Raw genomic sequence first — 21,872 nt, forward strand, 5'->3', positions numbered from 1 at the left:
CCGGGCCCGGACAGATACTGTACAGATTCGTGGAGAATGCAGCAGTAGCTGGGAGGCACACAGCACATCTTTAAGAAAAAAGCCAAAATAAACTTGCTAATTAATTAGGTGCCACCCCACACGCAATTAATTAGCATGTTTATTTCGGCTTTAAGATGTGTGAGTGTGAACTGAGCTGCTAGCTGAAATGGTAGATGGGGGATCAATTGTAACATTCAAGAGGTTTGTATGGGCATATGGATGAGCGGTCCAGGTGGGCCGGAGATCAGGTTTGCATGGACTGGATGGACTGTTTATGTGCTGTATTGCTGTATGACTACGTTTAAACAATGTTTGGATGAGTACATGAATAAAAGCAGTTCAGAGGGATATAGGTCAAATGTGGACAAATGGGAATCGTTGGGTGGGCACTGTGGTTAGCATGGATGAGTTGGGCCAAAGGGCCTGTTTTCTTGTTGTCTGACTCTGTAACTTACTTGGAAGGTATTAACCGATTCTGCAGGGAGCGCTCATGGAGTGAGGTCGCTTCTGGCTTCGCTCCATTCCCGTTACCTTTTTTCTAACCTATGATTTCCCTTACTTAACCAATTTTTACCTACACCAGAAGACTTATTTTATCTTATTGATTTTTTCTTGAACTGCAACTCTGGAATCTAAAGAAATGAGTACAAGATCCAAAGCCAAAGACGGGAAAGATTCCGATGGGAACAGAGGAAAAAGAAAAGGTGACTCTTTGAAGTTTTTAGAGGAAAAATTCGAGGAACAACGTCAAAATCTATCTGAAAGTTTATCTGATAAATTTGAACAACAACGTCAAAGTGTTAATGAAGACTTAAAATCAATCACGGAAACTCTGAAATCCCTGGATTGTGAAGTTCAAGAACATTGAAGTAAAATCTCTGAACTGGATATTAAATCTCAGAAGACGGATTCATAAGTCGAGAACTTGGAGCAGAATTTAGCTTCGACCATTAAACAACTGCAACATTTTAAATCCAAAGTCATCGATCTTGAAAATCGATCGAGAAGACAGAACTTACGTATAATTGGTCTACCCGAGGATGTTGAGGATGAAGACCCTTCAATATTCTTTGCTCAACTTTTAAAGGATACGTTCAGCTCAGAATTTCCAAACGAACCTCCATTGCTTGACTGCACCCATCGTATATCACGGCCAAAGCCGGCATCTGCCGAATCAAAACCGAGACCAATTATTCTTCGTTTCCATTACGTTAATGTTAAAGAACAGCTTCTCCAGACTGCTCGTCGGCAAGGGATGATCAATTATCGTCAGCATTCCTTCAGAATAGTTCAAGATTACAGTCCTGAAGTGATGAAAGAGCAATTGACTTTTAAACCTCTGATGTCGGAATGTTATCAAAAAAATCTCAAACCAGCATTATTGTACCCTGCACGCCTAAGGATTTCTCTTCCTGATGGATCTCGTCGTGTCTTCCATTCCATAACCGCCGCTCGAAGCTTTTTGGATGACAACTACCCATCTGATACGGACACCGCCCTTTAATTAATGTTCTGTGCTCTCAGTATCAGCTTTTTTTCTGGTGTTTTAAAAAAATAACAAACTTTCTATTACCGTACGATGAAGGTTTTTTATAAGCTCAAGATTTTTGTTTTGTGCTTAGTACTATAGATATTATTTTACAACTTATCTAAAAAAGTCTTTTCTCGCGAATATTGTTACTTTTCCTTAGTTAATTTTTATTAACTATTTGATTTCCGATATTATCACTAACGATTTGATCTGACGATCAATTTTAGTTATATGTTCTTTATTTTTGCTTTTGTATAATTAAAATGGCGGTTTGTTTTTCTTTTTGCATAATCTCCTTGTTCTTTTTGGGCACGCCATGTTCTTACGTTTCTTCTTCCCATAATCCCCCTTCTTTTTTTGGAAGTGATATTTTATTCATTTTCATTTATAATTAGGTAATCATACGTACTGATACTAACTTTTTCTTATTTATGTACTTTAGAAATTATACTATGTAGATTATTGTAGTGTAGTGTTTAATTTTTCTATATCGGTTTTCGGGGGGTCATCTATATAACATATACTTTTGGAGTTGCCTCCTGCATAAATGGGGTTAGATTTAGTATTAGCTAATTCTTTCTTCAGCCTTCTCCGGCTTCGTTCGGGGTTCTTAGGGATGGAGGGTGGGGGAGTTTTCTTCTTTATTAATTTTTTCTATTGGACTGATTTAGTACTACAAAGATGTCCGGAGTGTTGGGATTTCCGGTTCCTCTCTGATCATGTATCCCTCTTCTGATTTCATGAGTTCACATTATGATTAACCCTTTACACACCAAAGGGTTAATGCTAAATTATGGCTCACATTATTAATTTTGTCTCTTGGAATACAAATGGCTTAAACCATCCAATAAAATGGAAAAAGATTTTCAAAGTATTCCAAAGACTGAATCTCATATTATTTTTGTACAAGAAACTCATGTAAGGAAAGAGGATAATCAACACTTCTTTAAGTTCTGGAAGGAACAACAATACCACTCGAACTCCCAAGCCAAAGTTAAAGGCATTTCAATTTTTATAGTTCCCTCAATTACGTTTATCCATCAAGACATTATCTCAGATCCTAATGGTAGATTCCTGCTAATTACTGGGTTACTTTTTAATAAAAAGGTTGTTATGGTTAATGTTTATGCTCCAAATGTGGATTATCCTGAATTTTTTAAGCACATATTCACTTCCTTTCCTAACTTAAATGAGTATATGTTGATAATGGGCGGTGACTTTAATTTATGTTTAAATCCAATATTGGACAGATCCATAGGTAGTCCGGCTTTACCGAATAAGTTGGCTACTCTTATTAACTCTTTTATGATTGATTCTGGGATTTCAGAAATTTGGAGATTTCTACACCCAAAGGACAAAGAATTCTCATTCTTTTCACATGTTTATCATTCTTATTCTCGAATTGACTATTTTTTTATTGACTCTCGATTAATCCCATCTGTAATTGATTGTAATTACAACATTATCGCCATTTCAGATCATGCTCCAAAGAAACTTTCTATCAAGTTAATGGATACTTCTACTAATAGACAATTGGCGATTTAACCCTATTTTGCTTCAAGACTTGGACTTTGTTAAGTTTATGAAGGGACAGATTGATTTCTTTTTTTCAACTAATACTACGGAAGAAGTTTCCGATGGAACTGTATGGGATGCTTTTAAAGCTCATATCCGTGGTCAGATTATTTCCTATTCGGCTGGTTTGAAAAAACGTACTAAGAATGAAATACTCGTTGGTTGATAAAATTAAAGAAATTGATAAAAAAAACGCTATTGCTCCTAGTAAGGAGCTGTATAAACAGAGAGTTGAACTTCAAATGGAACATAGTTTACTATTAACATCCTCGATTGAAAATCAACTAATGAGAACTAAAAGTGAGTTTTATATTCATAGTGATAAACCAGGTAAACTATTGGCTAATCAACTGAAATTTGCTTCGGTTAAACGTCAAATTACTAAGATTCGTAAACACGATGATACTTTGACAGTTGATCATGACGAGATAAACAAAACCTTTCAAGAATTTAATACCTCTTTATATCACTCTGATTTTCCTCATGATTTTAATATCATGCATGATTTTTTAAGTGAACTGAATTTTCCGAAATTATCACCCGAAGACTGCTTATCATTAGAAACTCCTATTACAGAGGAAGAAATAACAACTGCAATCTCATCAATGAATTCTGGTAAAGCACCTGGTCCAGACGGGTTTACAGTGGAATTTTTTAAATTCTTTTCCTCTATTCTCTCTCCGTGGTTGTCTAGAATATTCAAAGAAGCGATCAGTTTAGGTAAATTACCACAATCGTTTTATGAAGCCTCTATTTCCTTAATTCTTAAAAAGAATAAAGATCCTACTGATTGCGCATCATATAGACCGATATCTCTTTTGAATGTAGATTCAAAAATTTTAGCAACTAGGTTAGAGAAGGTATTACCTCAAATTATATCTATGGACCAAACTGGATTTATTAAAAACCATTATTCATCTTTTAATATTAGGAGGTTAATGAATATTGTTTATACCCCTTCATTTAATATTCCGGAATGTATTATCTCATTAGATGCTGAGAAAGCCTTTGACAGAGTTGAATGGCCTTATTTATTTAGTGTGCTCGAGAAATTTAATTTTAGTTTGATATTTATATCTTGGACTAAATTGTTATATCATACTCCGGTAGCTTTGGTTTGCAGTAATAATCAAAGATCTCCCTTTTTTCGTCTATTTCGTGGTGCTAGGCAAGGATGCCCTCTTAGTCCTTTACTATTTAATATTGCTCTTGAACCTTTAGCAATTGCTATCCGTGACTTGCCCAATATTTTTGGTATTACCCGCGGAAATGAAATACATAAATTATCAGATGATTTGTTACTATATATCTCTAATCCAGAGAAGTCAATTCCTATTATTCTAACTTTGTTGACTCAATTTAGTAATTTTTCTGGCTATAAATTAAACCTTAATAAGTGTGAATTATTTCCCCTAAATAAGCAGGTACCTATTTATGGATGTTTACCATTTAAATTGGTTACTGACTCGTTTATATATTTAGGGATTATAATTACGAAAAAGTATAAAGATTTATTTAAAGCTAATTTTTTTACCTTTAATTGATCAGATTAAACTTTTGTTTACTAAATGGTCACCAATATCTTGGTCTTTGATTGGTCGGATTAATGCTATTAAGATGATTATCTTGCCTAAATTTTTATATGTATTTCAATCGGTTCCAATTTTTATTCCAAAATCTTTTTTTGATAATGTTGACTCAAGAAATTTCCTCATATATATGGCAGAACAAAAATCCTAGGCTAGGTAAAAGATATTTACAGAAATCTAAAAAAGTGGGGGTGGGGTAAGTGATCCCGAATTTTAGATCTTATTATTGGGCAATTAATATTCGATACTTAAAATTTTGGTTACAAGATTTGGATGCAACTTCAAGTCCACATTGGGTAAATCTTGAATGTAATTCATTACAAGGGTTTTCTTTGGGTTCGGCTTCAGGAACTTCGCTTCCTTTCATTTTTTCTAAACTGTATAAACAAATGAATAATCAAATAGTTAAGCATACTTTACGTATATGGTTTCAATTCCAAAAATTTTTTGGGTTGAATCAATTTATTTTAGCAAGTCCTATTATATCTAATTTCCGTTTTCAACCTTCCACTATGGATCAAAGGTATAGTACGACTTCGTGATTTATTTTTGGATAATTGTTTTATGTCTTTTGATCAACTTTCTAATAAATATAATTTACCCAGATCTCACTCTTTTAGATACCTACAGGTTAGAAACTCTTTAATTACTGTTTCTCTTAATTTTCCACACTTATAGCCAATGGATATTTAGGAAAAAATTTTAGATCTAAATCTCTCTCAGAAAAGTGTTGTAGCAATTATTTATGATATAATTATGAATTTATGTCCTGATGTATCTAATAAAATTAAAACTGATTGGGAAAGAGAACTTAAGATTATTATACCGATTGAAAAATGGGAAAAAATTCTTCAATTAGTTAATTCATCTTCTATATGCGCTAAACATGTTTAAAGTAGTGCACAGGGCTCATATGTCCAAAGATAAACTATCTCGTTATTATTCTTATATTAATCCTATATGTGATAGATGTCATTCCGAGATAGCTTCTTTAACTCACATGTTTTGGTCATGTCCTTTGTTGGAAAAATATTGGAAAGATATCTTTGATATTATTTCAACGGTTTTGAATATAGACTTACAACCTCACCCAATTACTGCTATTTTTGGGTTACCAATGATAGAATCAAATCATTTAACCTCTTCAGCTCGTCAGATGATTGCATTTCTTACTTTAATGGCTAGAAGATCCATTTTGCTGAATTGGAAAGAGATTAACCCTCCTACTATATTTCACTGGTTTTCACAAACTATGTTGTGTTTAAATTTGGAAAAAATTATCAGTGTGGTGTGGTTTATGAAATTAAATTTGAAAAAACTTGAGGCCATTTATTCAGCATTTTCATATGATGTAATTTGACCATTTCCAAACTTATTTTACTTCTCTGTAATGTTGGTTGCGAGGAACGGAGTCGTCGACACTAAGGTTTTCTTTTCTCCCATTTTTTACGATGTTAAAACAGCCCAGGTCTTTTTTTAGTTTAGTTGATTAATTCTGTTTAGAATAGTTTTTTTTTGACGGTTTTTTAAAAATTTTTTTTCTTTTTTCATGATTTTTGTCCGGATTTTTTTTTGTTCTGTATTATTCATTGGTATCCTATATGATTGGGAGTTTTGTCAATTGAGTACTATTTGGTTCTATAATTACTCATGTTAAGTATAACAGTGTATTCCCAATAACTTTGTACTATTATTATGTTATGTTTATATTTTATGAAACTAATAAAAAGATTGAAAAAGAAAGGAAGGTATTAAATATGGTATAATACTTGTGTTGGGCTCTGAATGAGGGGAGGAGGCTTTGTGGTGCCTATTATGCCATGAATGCACAGCTCCCACTACACTCCCGTGGGCTTTTCAGTAATATTTCTGCTTTCATTTTCAGTTGTATCTCCTGGTGGTGGTAATGCTGGTGTCTGGAAAGTTCTGCTTGATCCTTTTCGTCCAGGTGGCCCGTTTTCGGTTATTGCAGAACAGAGGATTTCTGAGGCTACGGACAAGATTATTCTAGAAGATGTGTATTTTGGAGATGTCTGGCTGTGTGGCGGGCAAAGCAATATGGAGATGACAGTGTTACAGGTAATGTTCCTGGTGTTTTATGAGTTCTATGACAAACAATTTAAACATAGTTTAAAACTAGAACTTGGCAGGGGATGGGAACCAAAACACTGTGTCAGAAACAGGGAGGGATTGAGAGGAAGGTAGATGTCCTGACCGGTAAATCTGTATTGAAGAACAAGCAGGAGCAATAGAAAGGTTGTTTATTTTAACGTTGGGATTATTAAGGGTAAGGGGAGATGAATTTAGAACGTGATATTGTGGCTTTATAGAGACTTGGTTGAGAGAGGGACAGGACTGGATGTTTAATGTTCCAGACTTTCAATGTTTTTGAAAAGATAGAGAAGGAGATAAAAGGGGGGGAATTGTACTATAAATCAGGGCAATGTCACAGCTGCACTCAGTGGGACATAATGGAAGGCTCATCTACACAGTCTATATGGGTAGAACTCAAAAATAGAAAAGGTTCAATCACTGTCACGGGATTATACCACAGAACTACAAAAGCCAGTGTAACATCGTGGACAAATATGCAGGCATATTAGGGACGGGTGTAAAAACCCATAGGGTTGTTGTCAATGGGTGACTTCAATTTCCTCAAAATAGGCTGGGACCTCCTTAGTGCAAGAGGTTTGATGGGGTAAAATCAAAGAAAGGATGTTCTGGCATTAGAGGGTCCATAGGAGGTTCAGAGAATGACAAGTTTAACATATGATGAACTTTTGATGACTCTGGGTCTGTACTCGCTAAAGTTCAGAAGAACGGGGCCAGGGGAATTATTGAAACCTATCGAATATTGAAATGCCCAGATAGTGGACGTGCAGAGGATGTTTTCAATAGTGGAAGAGTCTAGGAACAGAGAGTATGGCCTCACAATAGAAGGATGTCCTGCTAGAACAGAGATGAGGAGGAATTTCTATAGCCAGAAGTTGGTGAATCTGAGGAATTAGTTTCCACAGATGACTGTGGAGGTGATGATATTGAGTACGTTCTTGATTGGTAACGGCGTCAAAGAATATAGGGAGAAGGCAGGAGAATGGAGTGGAGAGGAACATTAAATCAGCCGTGATCAAATGGCAGAGCAGACTTGATAGGCTAAGCGACCAAATTCTACTCCAATGTCTTATGTTCTTAGGGAATTTGTCAGATGTATTCAAGAGTGTTTCTTAAATGAGTGTGTGGATAGTCCAATAAGAGGAGAGGATCATACTGGACCTGATGTTGGGACGTGATCCTGACTAGGTGACTGACCTTTCTTTGGGAGAACATTTCATAGAACACTACAGCACAGAAACAGATCCTCCGGCCCATCTAGTCTGTGCAGAACCATGAGTCCGCCTAGTCCCATCAATCTGCGCTTGGACCATAGTCCTTCTACCCCTCCCATTCATGTACCTATCCAAATTTCTCTTAAATGTTTAAATTGAACCTGTATCCATCACTTGCGCTAGCAGCTCGTTCCACACTCCCACCACCCTCTGAGTGAGAAGCTCCCCCTCATGTTCCCCTTAAACATTTCACCTTTCATCCTTAGCTCATGACCTTCAGTTGTAGACTCACCCAACCTCAGTTGAAAAAGCCTGCTTGCATTTACCCTTTCTATACCACTCAAAGTTTTGTATACCCCTATCAAATCTCCCCCAAATCTTCTACGTTCCAAAGAATTAAGTCCTGACCTATCAATCTTTCCTTATAACTCGGGTCCTCCAGTCCCAGCAACATCCTTGCAAATTTTCTCTGTATTCTTTCAACCTTATTTACATCTTTCCTGTAGGTAGGTGACCAAAACTCCACACAATACTCCAAATTAGGCTTCACCAACGTCTCGTACAATTTTAACATAACATCCCATCTCCTGTACTCAGTAAATTGATTTATGAAGGCGAATGTGCCTAAAGCTTTCTTTACAACCCTATCTACCTGTGATGCCACTTTGAAGAAATTATGGATCTATATTTCCAGATCCTTTTGTCTGACCACAGTGAGTGTCCTACCGCTCACCATGTAAGACCTACTCTGTCAAGCTTTTATAGTCTTCTTCACTGTCCACTAAACTCTGAATCCTGGTGTTATCCGCAAATTTGCTGATCCAGTTAACCACATTATCATCCATATCAGTGATATAAAATGCATACAACAATGGACCCAGCAGTGACCCCTGCAGCACACCACTCATCACAGGCCTCCATTCAGACATCTACTAATACTCTCTGGCTTCTCCCGCGAAGCCAATGTCTAATCCGATTTACTGCCTCATCCTGAATGCCAAGTAACTAAACCTTCTTCACCGATTTTCCATGCGGGACTTGTCAAAGGCCTTACTAAAGTTTATATCCACTGCCTTGTCTTCATCAATTTTCCTGGTAACTTCCTGGAAAAACTGTAAGATTGGTTAGATATGACCTACCATGGACAAAGCCATGTTGACTATTCCTAATCATTCCCTTTCTATCCAAATACTAACACATCTGGTCCCTTATAATACCTTCTAATAACTTTCCCACTACTAATGTCAAGCTCACCAGCCTGTGACTTCCTGACTTATTCTTAGCTTTTTTTAAACAACAGGACAACATTAGTTATCCTCCAATCCTCTGGCTGAGAATGTTGTAAACTAGAGCTCCTGCGATGTCTGCACAGGGTCCGAGAGTACATCTTGTCCGGCCCTGGGGATTTGTCCACCCTAATTTGCCTCAAGACGGCAGACCCTGTAATCTGCAAAGGATCCATGAACTTCCTGCTGTTTTGCCTCACTTCTATGGGCTCTGTGTCCATCTCCCAAGTAAATACAGATGCAAAATATCAGTTTAAAATCTCCCCGATCTCTTCCGACTCCACGCATAGATAACCTCTCTGATTTTGCAGAGGACCAATTTTGTCCCTTGCTATCCTTTTGCACTTAACATATCTGTAGAAGCCCGTAGGATGCTCCTTCACCTTGTCTGCTAGGGCAAACTCATGGCTTCTTTTATCCCTCCTGATTTCCTCCTTAAGTCTTCTCTTGCAATTCTTGTACTCATCGAGTACCTCATTTGTTCCTGCCTGCCTATACCTGCTAGGAATCGCCTTCTTTTTCTTAACTAGGGCCTCAATATCTGCGGAAAGCTGTATTTACTTGGGAGATGGACACAGAGCCCATAGAAGTGAGGCAAAACAGCAGCAAGGTCATGGATCCTTTGCAGATTACAGGGTCTGCCGTCTTGAGGCAAATTAGGACTTGTTCCTGCCTTTTATTCTGACAGGAACATACAAACCCTGTACTCTGAAAACTTCACCTATCCTTTTCCATATTACCTTGAAACTAATGGCATTATGATCACTAGATGCATAGTATTCTCCAACACAAACTTCTGTCACCTGTTCTGTCTCATTCTCTAATAGGAGACCAAGTATCACATACTGTCTTGTTGAGACTTCTACGTACTGATTAAGGAAACTTTTCCGAACACATTTGACAAACTCTTTCCCATCTAGTCCTTTTACAGCATAGGAGTCCCAGTCAGTCTGTGGAAAGTTAAAATCACGATTATCACAAGGAAGGATGAGGCAACTGTGGCTCACAAGAGAATTCAAAGACAGTGTAAAAGCAAATGAGAGGGACATAGATCAGTTGGAGCATTGGGCAGAGGAATGGTAGATGGAACTTAATTCAGAGAAATGTGAGGTAATGCACTTTGAGCAGTAAAATTTTGGTAGGACACAGTAAATGGAGGTATCTTAGGAGCACTGATGTAGTATTTGGATAGAGAGGGACTGATTAAGGATTGTCTGTATGGCTTTATGCATGATAGGTCATGCCTAACAAATCTTGGAGTTTTTCGAGGATGTTACCAAGAATGTTGACGAAGGCAAGGATGTAGATGTTGTCTACATGGACTGTAGCAAGGCATGGTCCTGCATGGGAGGTTGGTCAGGGAGGTTCAGTTGCTTGGCATTCAAGATCAGGTAGTAAATTGGATTAGTCACTGGCCTGTTGTTTGTCATCTATATTAATGATCTGGATGATAATGTGGTTATCTGGATTAGCAAATTTGTGGATGACACCAAGATTGGGGGTATAGTAAACAGTGAGGAAGACTATCATGACTTGCAATAGGATCTGGACCAGCTGGAAAAGTAGGCTAAAAAATAAGAGATGGAATTTAATGCAGACAAGTATGAGGGTGTTGTGCTATGCATGGACAAATGCTAGTAAGACTTACACAGGGAGTGGTAGGGTACTAAGGAGTGCGGTAGAATAGAGGGATCTGGAAATACAGATCCATGATTCCTTGAAAATGGTGTCACAGGTAGATAGGGTCATAAAGAAGGCTTTTGGCACTTTGGCCTTCATAAATCAATGCCTTGAGTACAGGAGATGGGATGTTATGTTGAAATTGCATAAGATGTTGGTGAAGCCTAATTTGGAGTATTGTGTGCAGATTTGGTCACCTACCTGCAGGAAAAACATAAATAAGATTGAAAAAGTGTAGAGAAAATTTACAAGGAGGTTGCCAGGACTTGGGGACATTAGTTATAGGGAAAGGTTGAGTAGGTTAGGAATTTATTCCCTAGAACATAGAAGATTGAGGGGAGATTTGATGGAGGTATATAAGAATTCTGAGGGTATAGGTAGGGTCAATGCAAGTAGGCTTTTCCCACTGAGGTTGGGTGAGACTACAACTAGAGGTCATGGGTTAAGGATGAAAGGTGAAATGTTTAAGGGGAACATGGGGGGGGGGAATCTTCACTCAGCAGCTGGTGAAAGTGTGGAACGAGCTACAGGCGCGTGGTGGATGCGGGTTCAATTTCAACATTTAAGAGAAATTTGGATAGGTACATGATGGGAGGGGTATAGAGGGCTATGCTCCAGCTCCAGGTTGATGGGACGAGGCAGAATCATAGTTGGGCATGAACTAGATGGGCCGAAGGGCCTGTTTCTGTGCTGTTGTGTTCTATGACACAACCTTATGTTTCTTGCAACAGTCTGCAATCTCCCTACAAATTTGCTCCTCTGAATCCTGCGGACTGATGTGCTATTAATGTGGTCATTAATCCCAGTAATGTGGTCATACCTTTCTTATGACTCAGCTCTACCCATAAAACACTTGCTGCCTTTACTCAGCACCCCAGTCCTTGTGTTTTTGTGTGTAGTTAGGTCTCCTGGCTTTGTTTCCACTTCAAAGAAATGGCTTTTTGGCAGCAACTCTTCCATGAAGACAAGACTTCTCTGGACTGTAGAGGGGTGTATTTGGGTTTCAGTGGTTTCCGAGATTTCAGATCTGATAGCTTTGCTGGACTTCTTCTAACTTGGAAGGGACGTCAGTTTGGTATATCTCTTCTCTCCTGCACTCAGTTTCTGTGGCTGACCACTACATTTCTGGTCCTAAATAAACCTTGCCCATTTCTTTGTGCTTCTTCAGAAGAGCTTGAGCAGCAGATCTTGCACTCCTGTCTGCCATAACATTTCTGCTTGAGAAAGACCTTGCTTACGCAGGCTAACCACCTTGTGTCTTGTTGCTATGCTCACTCTTGCTGTGGTATAATTATTGATGATTTGAAGGTTAACTGTCATATCTGTCAAACCCTCACCTTTTAGTTTGATTGTACTTCGCTCGGTTTGATTCCTTCCACACCCATTTCTGTTTCAGTTAATCAGTTTAGTTCATTCAACTCATTATGTCATTGATCATGAGCACCTGTTTGTTATCTTTGTTTAATCACGCACTGGGCTAGAGACCTACAAAGTCGTCAAGTTTTTATTTGATAAATGGCCTATGACTTTATTTAACAAAATACATATTTTTCTCTGTAACAATTAATTTTTTTGGAAAATGAATGCTTGGAAATCTAAGATTTGCTCTTTTCTATTGACACACTAATGCAGAAGGCAAAATATAAACATCTGAAACAAAATGTATATAAAAATCTGGAGTGCCTAAGACTTTTGCACAGTACTGTATAAGATTATCATAGATAGACAGACAGCGGTATCTTTTTCCCAGAGTCAAAATGCCTAATACCAGAGGACACGTATGTAAGTTGGGATGGGGTGGGGGTGTAAGTATAAAGCACTTCCACGTTTCTCTCCACAGTAAATACAAATGAAAAATATTAGGAACTTGCCCACCTTTTGTTGCTCCACACCTAGACGACTCCAGACTGCTGGTAAATGGGATGAGTATCGACTGGTACTTGATTATTGGCATGGGCACAAAGGGCTGAAAGATTTATTTATGTGCTGCATAACTCTAATCTTCAGAATTTATCAGTAATTGTGCTGGCAGGAATGGAGGTGGTCATTTTGTGAGACTGCCCTTGCTGCTGCCATTTTGTGAACTGTTTGATGAATTGGTTCTTGCTCTGGGATAACTTAATCAGAGCAGTTGAATGTGGACACAATGAGCTTCTGCTAATGATCTGCTAAATTTGAGAGAAACTGTTTATTAGGTACAATAGCAGGCTTGCAAAAGGAACAGCTGTGATCTGGTTGGCTGGCCCCAGTGTTTGGGTGACCTGGAAAGGCCTACTCAGCACTGTATCGCTAAATAAACAAATGACTTCCCCATCACTGGTATCAGGCTGAACGGCTTGTAGTTCACTGGCTTCTCCTTGCTACCTTTAAACAATGAAACAACATTACCCATCTTTCAGTCTTCGGGAACTGACAATGAAACAAATTTCAGAATGAGCCCCTGCAATTTCTTCTCTAGCCTCCCACAAGGTCCGTGATGCACTTGATTAGGCTCTGGGGATTTATCCACTTCATGTACTGTAAGGCTACAAATACTGTACCTCCTTCCCGGTAGTAAGAATTTTCTCTAAAACATCTCTATTTTTCCCTTACCTCTTGAGTAATCATAAATTTCTCCTCAATAAACACCAAAGAGAAATATTTGTTAAAAATCCCACCCATCCCCTGTAGGTCGCATCATAACATGCTGATCTCTAAGGGGACCTACTCTATCCCTAGCCATCCTTTTTACTCTTAACGTGGTTATAGAACATCTAGGGATCTTCCTCAACCTTGCCTGCCAGATCCATACCACTTACCTTTTGCCTTCCTGATTTCTCTCTTGTGTATTTCTGATCTTTTTATAGTCATTAAGGGATTTACTCATCTCCAACTTCCTAAACCCAACCGTAATTCTTCCTTTTTCTTGACCAATGTCTCAACATCTCTCGTCAGCAAGTTCCTTTAATTTTCCAGGTTTATCCTTCATCCTAACAGGAACATGTGACCCTTGGACTCCTGGTATCACACTTGTGAAAGTCTCCCATTTGTAATTTAGAGTTTAGAAACAAGTTCTTCAGCCCAACTCATCTGTGCCAAACACAGCATCCTCCCTGCAAGTCCCAGTTCCCCATGTTCAGACCATACCCATCCAAGGCCCTCCCCTTCACGCACTTATCCAAATGCCTCTTAAATATATAATCCTACCCGCCTCAGGCAGTTGCTCAGGTACTTGCTCAGGCAGTTTGTTCTCTGTCATGAGGTTACCCCTGGGGTCTCTTTTAATTCTGTTCCCTTTTCATGTATTTGTGCTCTCTAGTTTTGGTCTCCCCACCTTCAGAAAAGACTATCATTGTCCACTTTATCCGTACCACTCACAATTTTCTAAACTTTTGTGAGGTCACCCCTCGTTCTGCTACACTCCCAGCATGCTAAACACCTTCTTCACCACCCTGTCTACTTGTGTGGCCACTTTCAATGAACTATACACTTGTACTCCCAGGTCCCTCTGATCCACAGCACTTATCAGTGTCCTGCCATTCATTGTACAATTCCTACCCTCGTTTGACTGTCCCAAATACAATACCTCACACTTGACTTCCTCAGCCCATCTCTCTTTGCAATTTATTGTAACCTGCTTCACTATCAACAGGAAAGAGCTGAAGTCATCAGCAAACTTGCTAATTGATCCATATACATTCACATTCAAATCATTTACAAAATGAGATGGCACTAGCGACAAAAAGAATTAGTCTTAACATCTTTCATGAAGCAAATTGTGGTGAACAGTCGCTGCAGACAGTGAGGAGGCGAGGCTGGTTCGGGGATGAGGCGCAATGTGTTCGAGCCACCAGGGAAGCAGTCAGGGTTCGTATTGCGACCGGAAATGCAGTGAGCAACTTGGAGAGGAGTCGATATGGAAGAGTTTCAATGCCCATCCACCTAACCCGGGTGTGAGGTTGTATCACTCAAAGCACCAAGCCGACTTGGTGAGATCGAGAACGACTTCAGGCATATCGGGGCGCTGGGATCCAGGTCCTAGAACATGGCAGTACTCGGTGATTGGACAATTTAACTGCTGGCACAGACAGACTGGAAACCCGAGTGTCGGGTATGAAGGTGAGGGCCGGGTGATTTCACTCACTCCCCGTGAATGTTTATTCCTTTCTCTGCGGCTCTGAGGCTGTGAACTGAGCTGGCTGCTATGCATTCCTGCCCTGCTGGTGTTAAAACTGGGGACTGAGGCTTGGCTTGGGCCTACTCTGGCTGTTCCAGGAGTGGTTCTGGGATTCATTCTGGTTTGGACAGCTGTTGGCTTGCTTCTATTGTTTGCACAATGTGTTTTTTGCTCTCTCTTTCTCTGCGCAGTGGCTTTTGTTTTTTCTCTATGATTGGGTTATTTGAGTTTCTTGCTTTGTGTCTGCCTGCAAGCAGACAAATCTCAAGGTGTATAATTTATACGTTCTTTGATAATAGTAGTAGGCAGCCATCGATCCCAGGGGAACATGGGCTTGTGCCTCTGGTGGACTGTGACCTCTCCAGGGCGCAAGCCTGGCCGGGAAGATTTGAAGAAACTGCTGCTGCCCATGCAGCAGGTTTCCGCTCTCCACGTCACTGATGTAGTCCAAGGGAAGGGCAAGCACCAGTACAGCTTGGCACCAGTGTCGTCATAGAGGTTGCCAGAGGAAGTTGTAAACAACATCAAACTGCCTTAGGGACCCCGGCTGTGGATTTCTTCCTCGGGGTTTATTCCCAAAGCCTTTCCCATGGGTGGGTGTGGCCGCAAGGCAGTGGAGGTTTTAAATCAGAGTTTTCCTTCTCCTAGGCGGGCTGCCCTCCAAGGCTGACGAGCCCCACCTGCCCAAAGCAACTGGTTTTGAGGTGCCAGTGCTCTTGTCAGTAAAAAGGGTTCTGCCAGGCCTAGTAGCTAAGCCACACGTGAAGGCCAGGAGCTGGACTTGGTTGTCAGAGGCTGTTAGAGTCAAACACCATTTGGAGGACTTTACAGATAGTGAGAGCTTATCCCCACTACCACCCCCAGCTATGACAACCTTAGGAATTAGAAATGTACTTTGAACCTTTGGATAACAGAGGCTCCCGCAGTGACCCCTACATAATGTAGCATTAGCACATCCCCTGTCTTGTATTTTTGGTTATTTACTTAGTTTGATGTTAATAAAAACTATTAAATTAAAATTCTGTTAAATTTAGTTTAAAATTTAACCAGCAATCGCAACCATTTATACTTGCCTATACATTTACCTACACATTTCTCTTGGTGCAGTTTCTAAACTAGTCACAGGTTGTTCCAGTCTTTGTACTCATGGCCACTCGATCTCCGCTCTTTAGAGCTCTTGCTCTTGGCGCCTCACTCTGCCCTCCTCTGTACCTTGTTGGTCTAAAGCAGGGTTCCCAGCCTAGGGTCCATGGGCCCCTTGCCTCATTGTATTGGTTCATGGCATTAAAAAAGGTTGGGAACCCCTGGACATTGCAGGACTGGTAGGACAGACTGTTGTAGAATAAGATAGGTGCTTTCATTGAGGTCATAGATGCACCTGATGAGGTCTTTAAGGAGAGATTGAGTAGACTGGATATCTACTTTCCAGTGTTTGGAAGGGTGGGGATATTTTATTGAAACTTAGCAGCTTCCATCAGGATGACAGACTAGATGCAGGGAGAATATTTCACAAGGCTAAGTAGTCTAGGACCAAGTGTTGGAGCCTTAGAATAAGTGACTGGTCTTTTAACTTAAAAATATTTTCATGCAGAATTCTTAGTCATTGAGTTTGTTCAAAACAGCTGTCTGCATATGAAAGGAAATGAGGGACATGGAAATAGTACTGATGCAGAAGATCAGTCATGACCGATGAAGGCCGGAAGATCTGGATGCCCTGCTATTCTGATCTGCTGCTGATTCGATTCACTAATGTCCTTTGACGAAAGAATTGATTACTCATACTTGAGTTATTGACGCCAGTGCTCCTCAGCTGGTTAAGTGTTACGCACAATGTGATGGCATACGCCACAGAAATGCCTCACCACCACCTCCTCAAGAAGACACTGGGAATATTTAGGTTCTGCTGTGAATAATTGAATTAATGTGGACTTTTCTCAAACACTTAAACTCTGTTCTGAGCTAGGTTGAAAAATGGGTCATTGCAACACTGTTTCTTTCAGATTATTAATGCATCTGAAGAACTGTCTCTTGCTTCCCATTATCCATATATCCGTCTATTCCAAGCAGGATGGAAAATGGCAGATCACGAACTCGATGATCTGGCCGGCATCGCAGTGCAGTGGTCAGCTCCCGTGGCAGGTAAGAGCAGCTTTCCCAGGACAGGAACTTGCCTGTATATCTACTTACCTCTAACTGCCTTACTGCATGAAAGTTACTTAGTAAAGTACTCCTGCTTCATTAAAATATTTAACTTCTGGAAGTTAAGTAGAAGAACTCCGACGCCCCAGGTTGTAATAGTGCCGCACTAACCGCTATGGTAGCATAGTTCAGTCCCGCTGTCCTCTGTAAGGAGTTTGTATGTCCTCCCCGTGGAATGCCTGGATTTCCTCCGGGTGCTCCGGTTGCCTGCCACGGTCAAAAAAGAGGTCATGGTTATTTGGTCATGATAAATTGTCCTGCGATTAGGCTAGAGGTAAATCAGTGTGTTGCTGGCAGCGTGACTCAAGGGCCAGAAGGGCCTATTCCTCGCTGTATCTCTGAATAAAAAATAAATAAATAACATGGGGTGGCTTGTTGTTAAAGAATAGGGAAGGAATCCAAGCAGGAAACCAAGTAGTAGAAAGGGGCAGAGAACATTGGTGAGATGCTTTTCAGCACCTAAGCAGTCACGATAATGTGGAACATAGTTATGAAAGTAGGGTTCAAGTATTAAGGGTGAACAATAGTCTCATTAATAATTATAGAACACAGAGGATCCTTGGAGTTCATGTACATGCTTCCCTGAAAGTGGAGTCACCGGTAGATAGGATGGTGAAGAAGGCTTTAGTCTGGTGCTGTTCCTTCACCCGTCATGATACAAGCGTTCAACCTGAAGTGTCAACAGTTACTTTCCTTCCAATGACACTGTTTGATCAACTGAATTCCTCCAGCAGATTATTTCTACCGTCTTTTTTTAATCTCTTGGCGATAGTTTCTTAAAATTCCCCATTCTTGTGGTCTATCATTAGCTTTAGCACCCTGTATGCTTTTTAATTTTTGGATTTTTCCTTGAGCACAACTTTTCTTTTTAATCCCTCTTCATTAGAGTTCAGAAATAGCTGCTTAAATATCTGTGACTGCTCATCCACTAATCTTTCCTTGAGTGTATTTTCCAACTTTTCTTTGGCCTTGTGCTGCTGAAGAAGATAGTTGTGATGGCTGACTAACATTATCTTTACTTATTGAATCCCAGAAATTCTTGGCCGGGGCAATTTCACTTCGTTCTCAGCTGTCTGCTGGTTGTTTGGCCGGTACCTCTATGACAAGCTACGTTACCCTATTGGGTTGGTAGAGTCAAGTTGGGGAGGCACACCTATCGAGGCTTGGTCTTCCAAAAGAGCCCTCAGCAAATGTAACCTTTCTTTCAAGTAAGTTTACAATTTACCATTTTAATTTGCTCTTAGTTTGATATTTTGGTTGGAGAGTTACATGGTCTGAAACTTACTTTCACTTTAAGTAGGATGCTGTGCAGTACTGAATAACCTCTTATATCCACTTACACATTTTATTGGGGCCGGTGTCCCCTCGCTGTCTGGTGTCTCCACAAGAATAAGAGAAACTGAAGTGGGCATAGACCATTTGCCCTCTCAAGCCTGCTTCTGTCTGAAGAAATTTTCCCTCATTTGTAGGTTGCATTGGGGCATTGACAGGATGCGGAGCTGGGCAGGGAAGTGACAGAGAGAGTTCAATCTGGAAAAATGTGAAAGATCGAACTTGGAAGTGAAGCACAAGGTTAATGGCAGGAATCTTAGCAGTGTGGAAGAACAAAGAAATCTTGGGTCCCTCAAAGTTTCCAAATCGATTGATAGGGTAGTTAAGAAGGTGTATGGTGTGTCGGGCTTCATGAGTCGAGGGATTGAGTTCAAGAGTAGTGAGGTAATGTTGCAGCTCTATAAAACTCTTGTTAGACCACAAGGATGTGGAAGCGTAGAGAGGGTGCAGAGAAGATTTACGAGGGCACTGCCTGGATTAGAGAAAACCTTATGACAAAAATATGGGGGGGGGGCTCAGATTCTGCTAGGGACTGGCAGCACCTGTCCCTCGTGTTGACAGACTGCCTAGACCCTACAGTCTCTTTAGATTAATGGAAGCTGCCATCACTCCCTCACTGTTTGGCTGCATAGCTCTCTTGAGCTCTTTCTTTCCATAATCATAATTGCAATAACATTTGCCACAGGCTGGGAGCAGCTGTGCAGTTACACAACAAAAACGGGAGATTGCTTCACACCCAGCAAGTGGTGATGAGGGAGACGGTGTGCTCTGGAGACTGCAGTGTGAACAACACATCTCAGCAATGTGAAGCCACAGCAGTCCCCTCACCAATCCAAGGGACAAAACGGACTGGTGGCTTTGCATCATGTTTCCAGCGCAATAACACATTTTATGACATGATAATGATCCCGTTACAACTCTCATCCTCATGCCACAGTATGTAGGATACAAAATGGGCTTGATGTGGGTTGAAAAGATGTTTCACTTCATCAGGATTTGATCCAAGCTGATGCCGGAGAGAGAGTGGCAACTCTTTGCATGCAGCTCCGAAGGGAATTATCAAATATTCCCATTTAGGACGACTACGGCTGAAACCCACAATCACAGCCATGGGTACTTCAGTAAGCAACATTGTTTTGAGATGTTTTAAAAAAATCTATCCACCCTCAAAATTGGCAGACTTGGGTAATGAGTGTAGTTTCCCTTGAAGAAAAAAGAAACATGGAAAAGCGTGTTGGCCTGCAAGATCAAAACACAGGGCCCTGAGGCCCCCACTCCCTACCATCCTGCTGGCTAATGTACAGTCTCTGGAAAACAAAATTGAAGGCCTCAGAGCAAGATTGCAGCACCTGATGGACAGAGATTGCTGTGTAATTTGCTTCACAGAGACATGGCTTACCCCCAGCACTCCACACACAGTGCTGCATCCTGAGGGTGTCACCTTCAACTGCATGGACAAACAGCGGAGACAAGTTAAAGGTAGCGGAGGCAGAGTTTGCTTCATGATTAACACATTGTGGTGCACAGACATGGTGGTTCTGCCTCAGTCCTGCTCCCCCAACCTGGAACATATGGCCGTCAAGTGTCATCCATTTTATCTGCCGAGGGAGTTTTCCTCCACCATCCTGGTTGCAGCATACATTCCACCCCTGGCCAACAACAGGCTGGCATTGAAGGAGCTGAGCACCATAATCAATAGTCAGGAGACAGCGTATCCTGATGCCTTTCCGATCTGAAGGTGAACCCCTGAGTATTGACCATATCTGAGTGAATATGCCACATGTGTCCCCGACCTGACAAAAACCTGTTAGAGGAGTGTGTGCCTTCGAGAACTTATCAGACACACCCAAACCAGAAGCCATGGATGAATCAGGAGATACAGTCTGCTTAGGGCTAGATTTGTGGCTTTCAAGGCCGGTGATCCAGAACTTTACAGGAAGTCCAGGTATGACCCACCGAATGCTGTAAAAGCAATTGCAGGTGAAGTTAAAGACATCAGCTATAGAAATTGGCGAGCATTTTGACTGGTTGCATCACTATCTGATAATGGGGCACCAATTACACGATTAATAAAAGCTGCAGAGGGTTGTAAACTCAGTCAACTCTGTCATCGAGGACATCTTCAAAAGGTTGTGCCTCAAGGAGGCAGCATCCATCATTAAGGGCCCTCACCATCCAGGACATGCTCTCTCCTGATTACTACAGTCAGTGAGGAGGTACACGAGCCTGAAGATGCACATTCAACATTTTAGGAATAGCCTCTTTCTCTCTGACATCAGATTTCTGAATGGACCATGAACACTACCTCACTATGTTGCTCTTGAAATACCTGTTTACTTTTAAAAAATGTATTTTGTATTGTAACTTTTTTATGTTCACTGTATTGCTGCTGCAAAACAACAAATTTCACAACATGCAACACACATCAAAGTTGCTGGTAAACGCAGCAGGCCAGGCAGCATCTCTAGGAAGAGGTACAGTCGACGTTTCGGGCCGAGACCCTTCATACTCCAAGTGAGGTCTCACCAATGCCTTATAGGGCCTCAACATCACATCCCTGCTCCTATACTCTATTCCTCTAGAAATGAATGCCAACATTGCATTCGCCTTCTTCACCACCGACTCAACCTGGAGGTTAACCTTAAGGGTATCCTGTACGAGGACTCCCAAGTCCCGTTGCATCTCAGAACTTTGAATTCTCTCCCCATTTAAATAATAGTCTGCCCATTTATTTCTTCTGCCAAAGTGCATAACCATACACTTCCCAACATTGTATTGCATTTGCCACTTCTCTGCCCATTCTTCCAATCTATCCAAGTCTCTCTGCAGACTCTCTGTTTCCTCAGCACTACTGGCCCCTCCACCTATCTTCGTATCGTCAGCAAACTTAGCCACAAAGCCATCTATTCCATAATCCAAATCATTGATGTACAATGTAAAAAGAAGCGGCCCCAACACTGATCCCTGTGGAACACCACTGGTAACCAGCAGCCAACCAGAATAGGATCCCTTTATTCCCACTCTCTGTTTCCTGCCATTCAGCCAACGCTCTATCCACGTATGTAACTTTCCCGTAATTCCATGGGCTCTTATCTTGTTAAGTAGCCTCGTGTGTGGTATCTTGTCAAAGGCCTTCTGGAAATCCAAATATACAACATCCACTGCATCTTCCTTGTC

General features: G+C 40.6%; 1 protein-coding gene across 1 annotated transcript in view; it reads left to right on the forward strand.

The window, feature by feature from the left end:
- Nucleotides 1–21,872, forward strand: part of siae (sialic acid acetylesterase) — a 62,521-nt gene that overhangs the window by 15,281 nt on the left and 25,368 nt on the right. Inside the window, exons 3-5 of the mRNA XM_072238508.1 lie at nucleotides 6,602–6,795; nucleotides 17,165–17,303; nucleotides 18,397–18,571. Of these exons, the coding sequence (XP_072094609.1) occupies nucleotides 6,602–6,795; nucleotides 17,165–17,303; nucleotides 18,397–18,571 (508 nt within the window). The remainder of the gene's footprint in view (nucleotides 1–6,601; nucleotides 6,796–17,164; nucleotides 17,304–18,396; nucleotides 18,572–21,872) is intronic.

Source organism: Mobula birostris, chromosome 20, assembly GCF_030028105.1.
Source record: "Mobula birostris isolate sMobBir1 chromosome 20, sMobBir1.hap1, whole genome shotgun sequence".
In the NCBI taxonomy this organism is placed as follows: Eukaryota; Metazoa; Chordata; class Chondrichthyes; order Myliobatiformes; family Myliobatidae; genus Mobula; species Mobula birostris.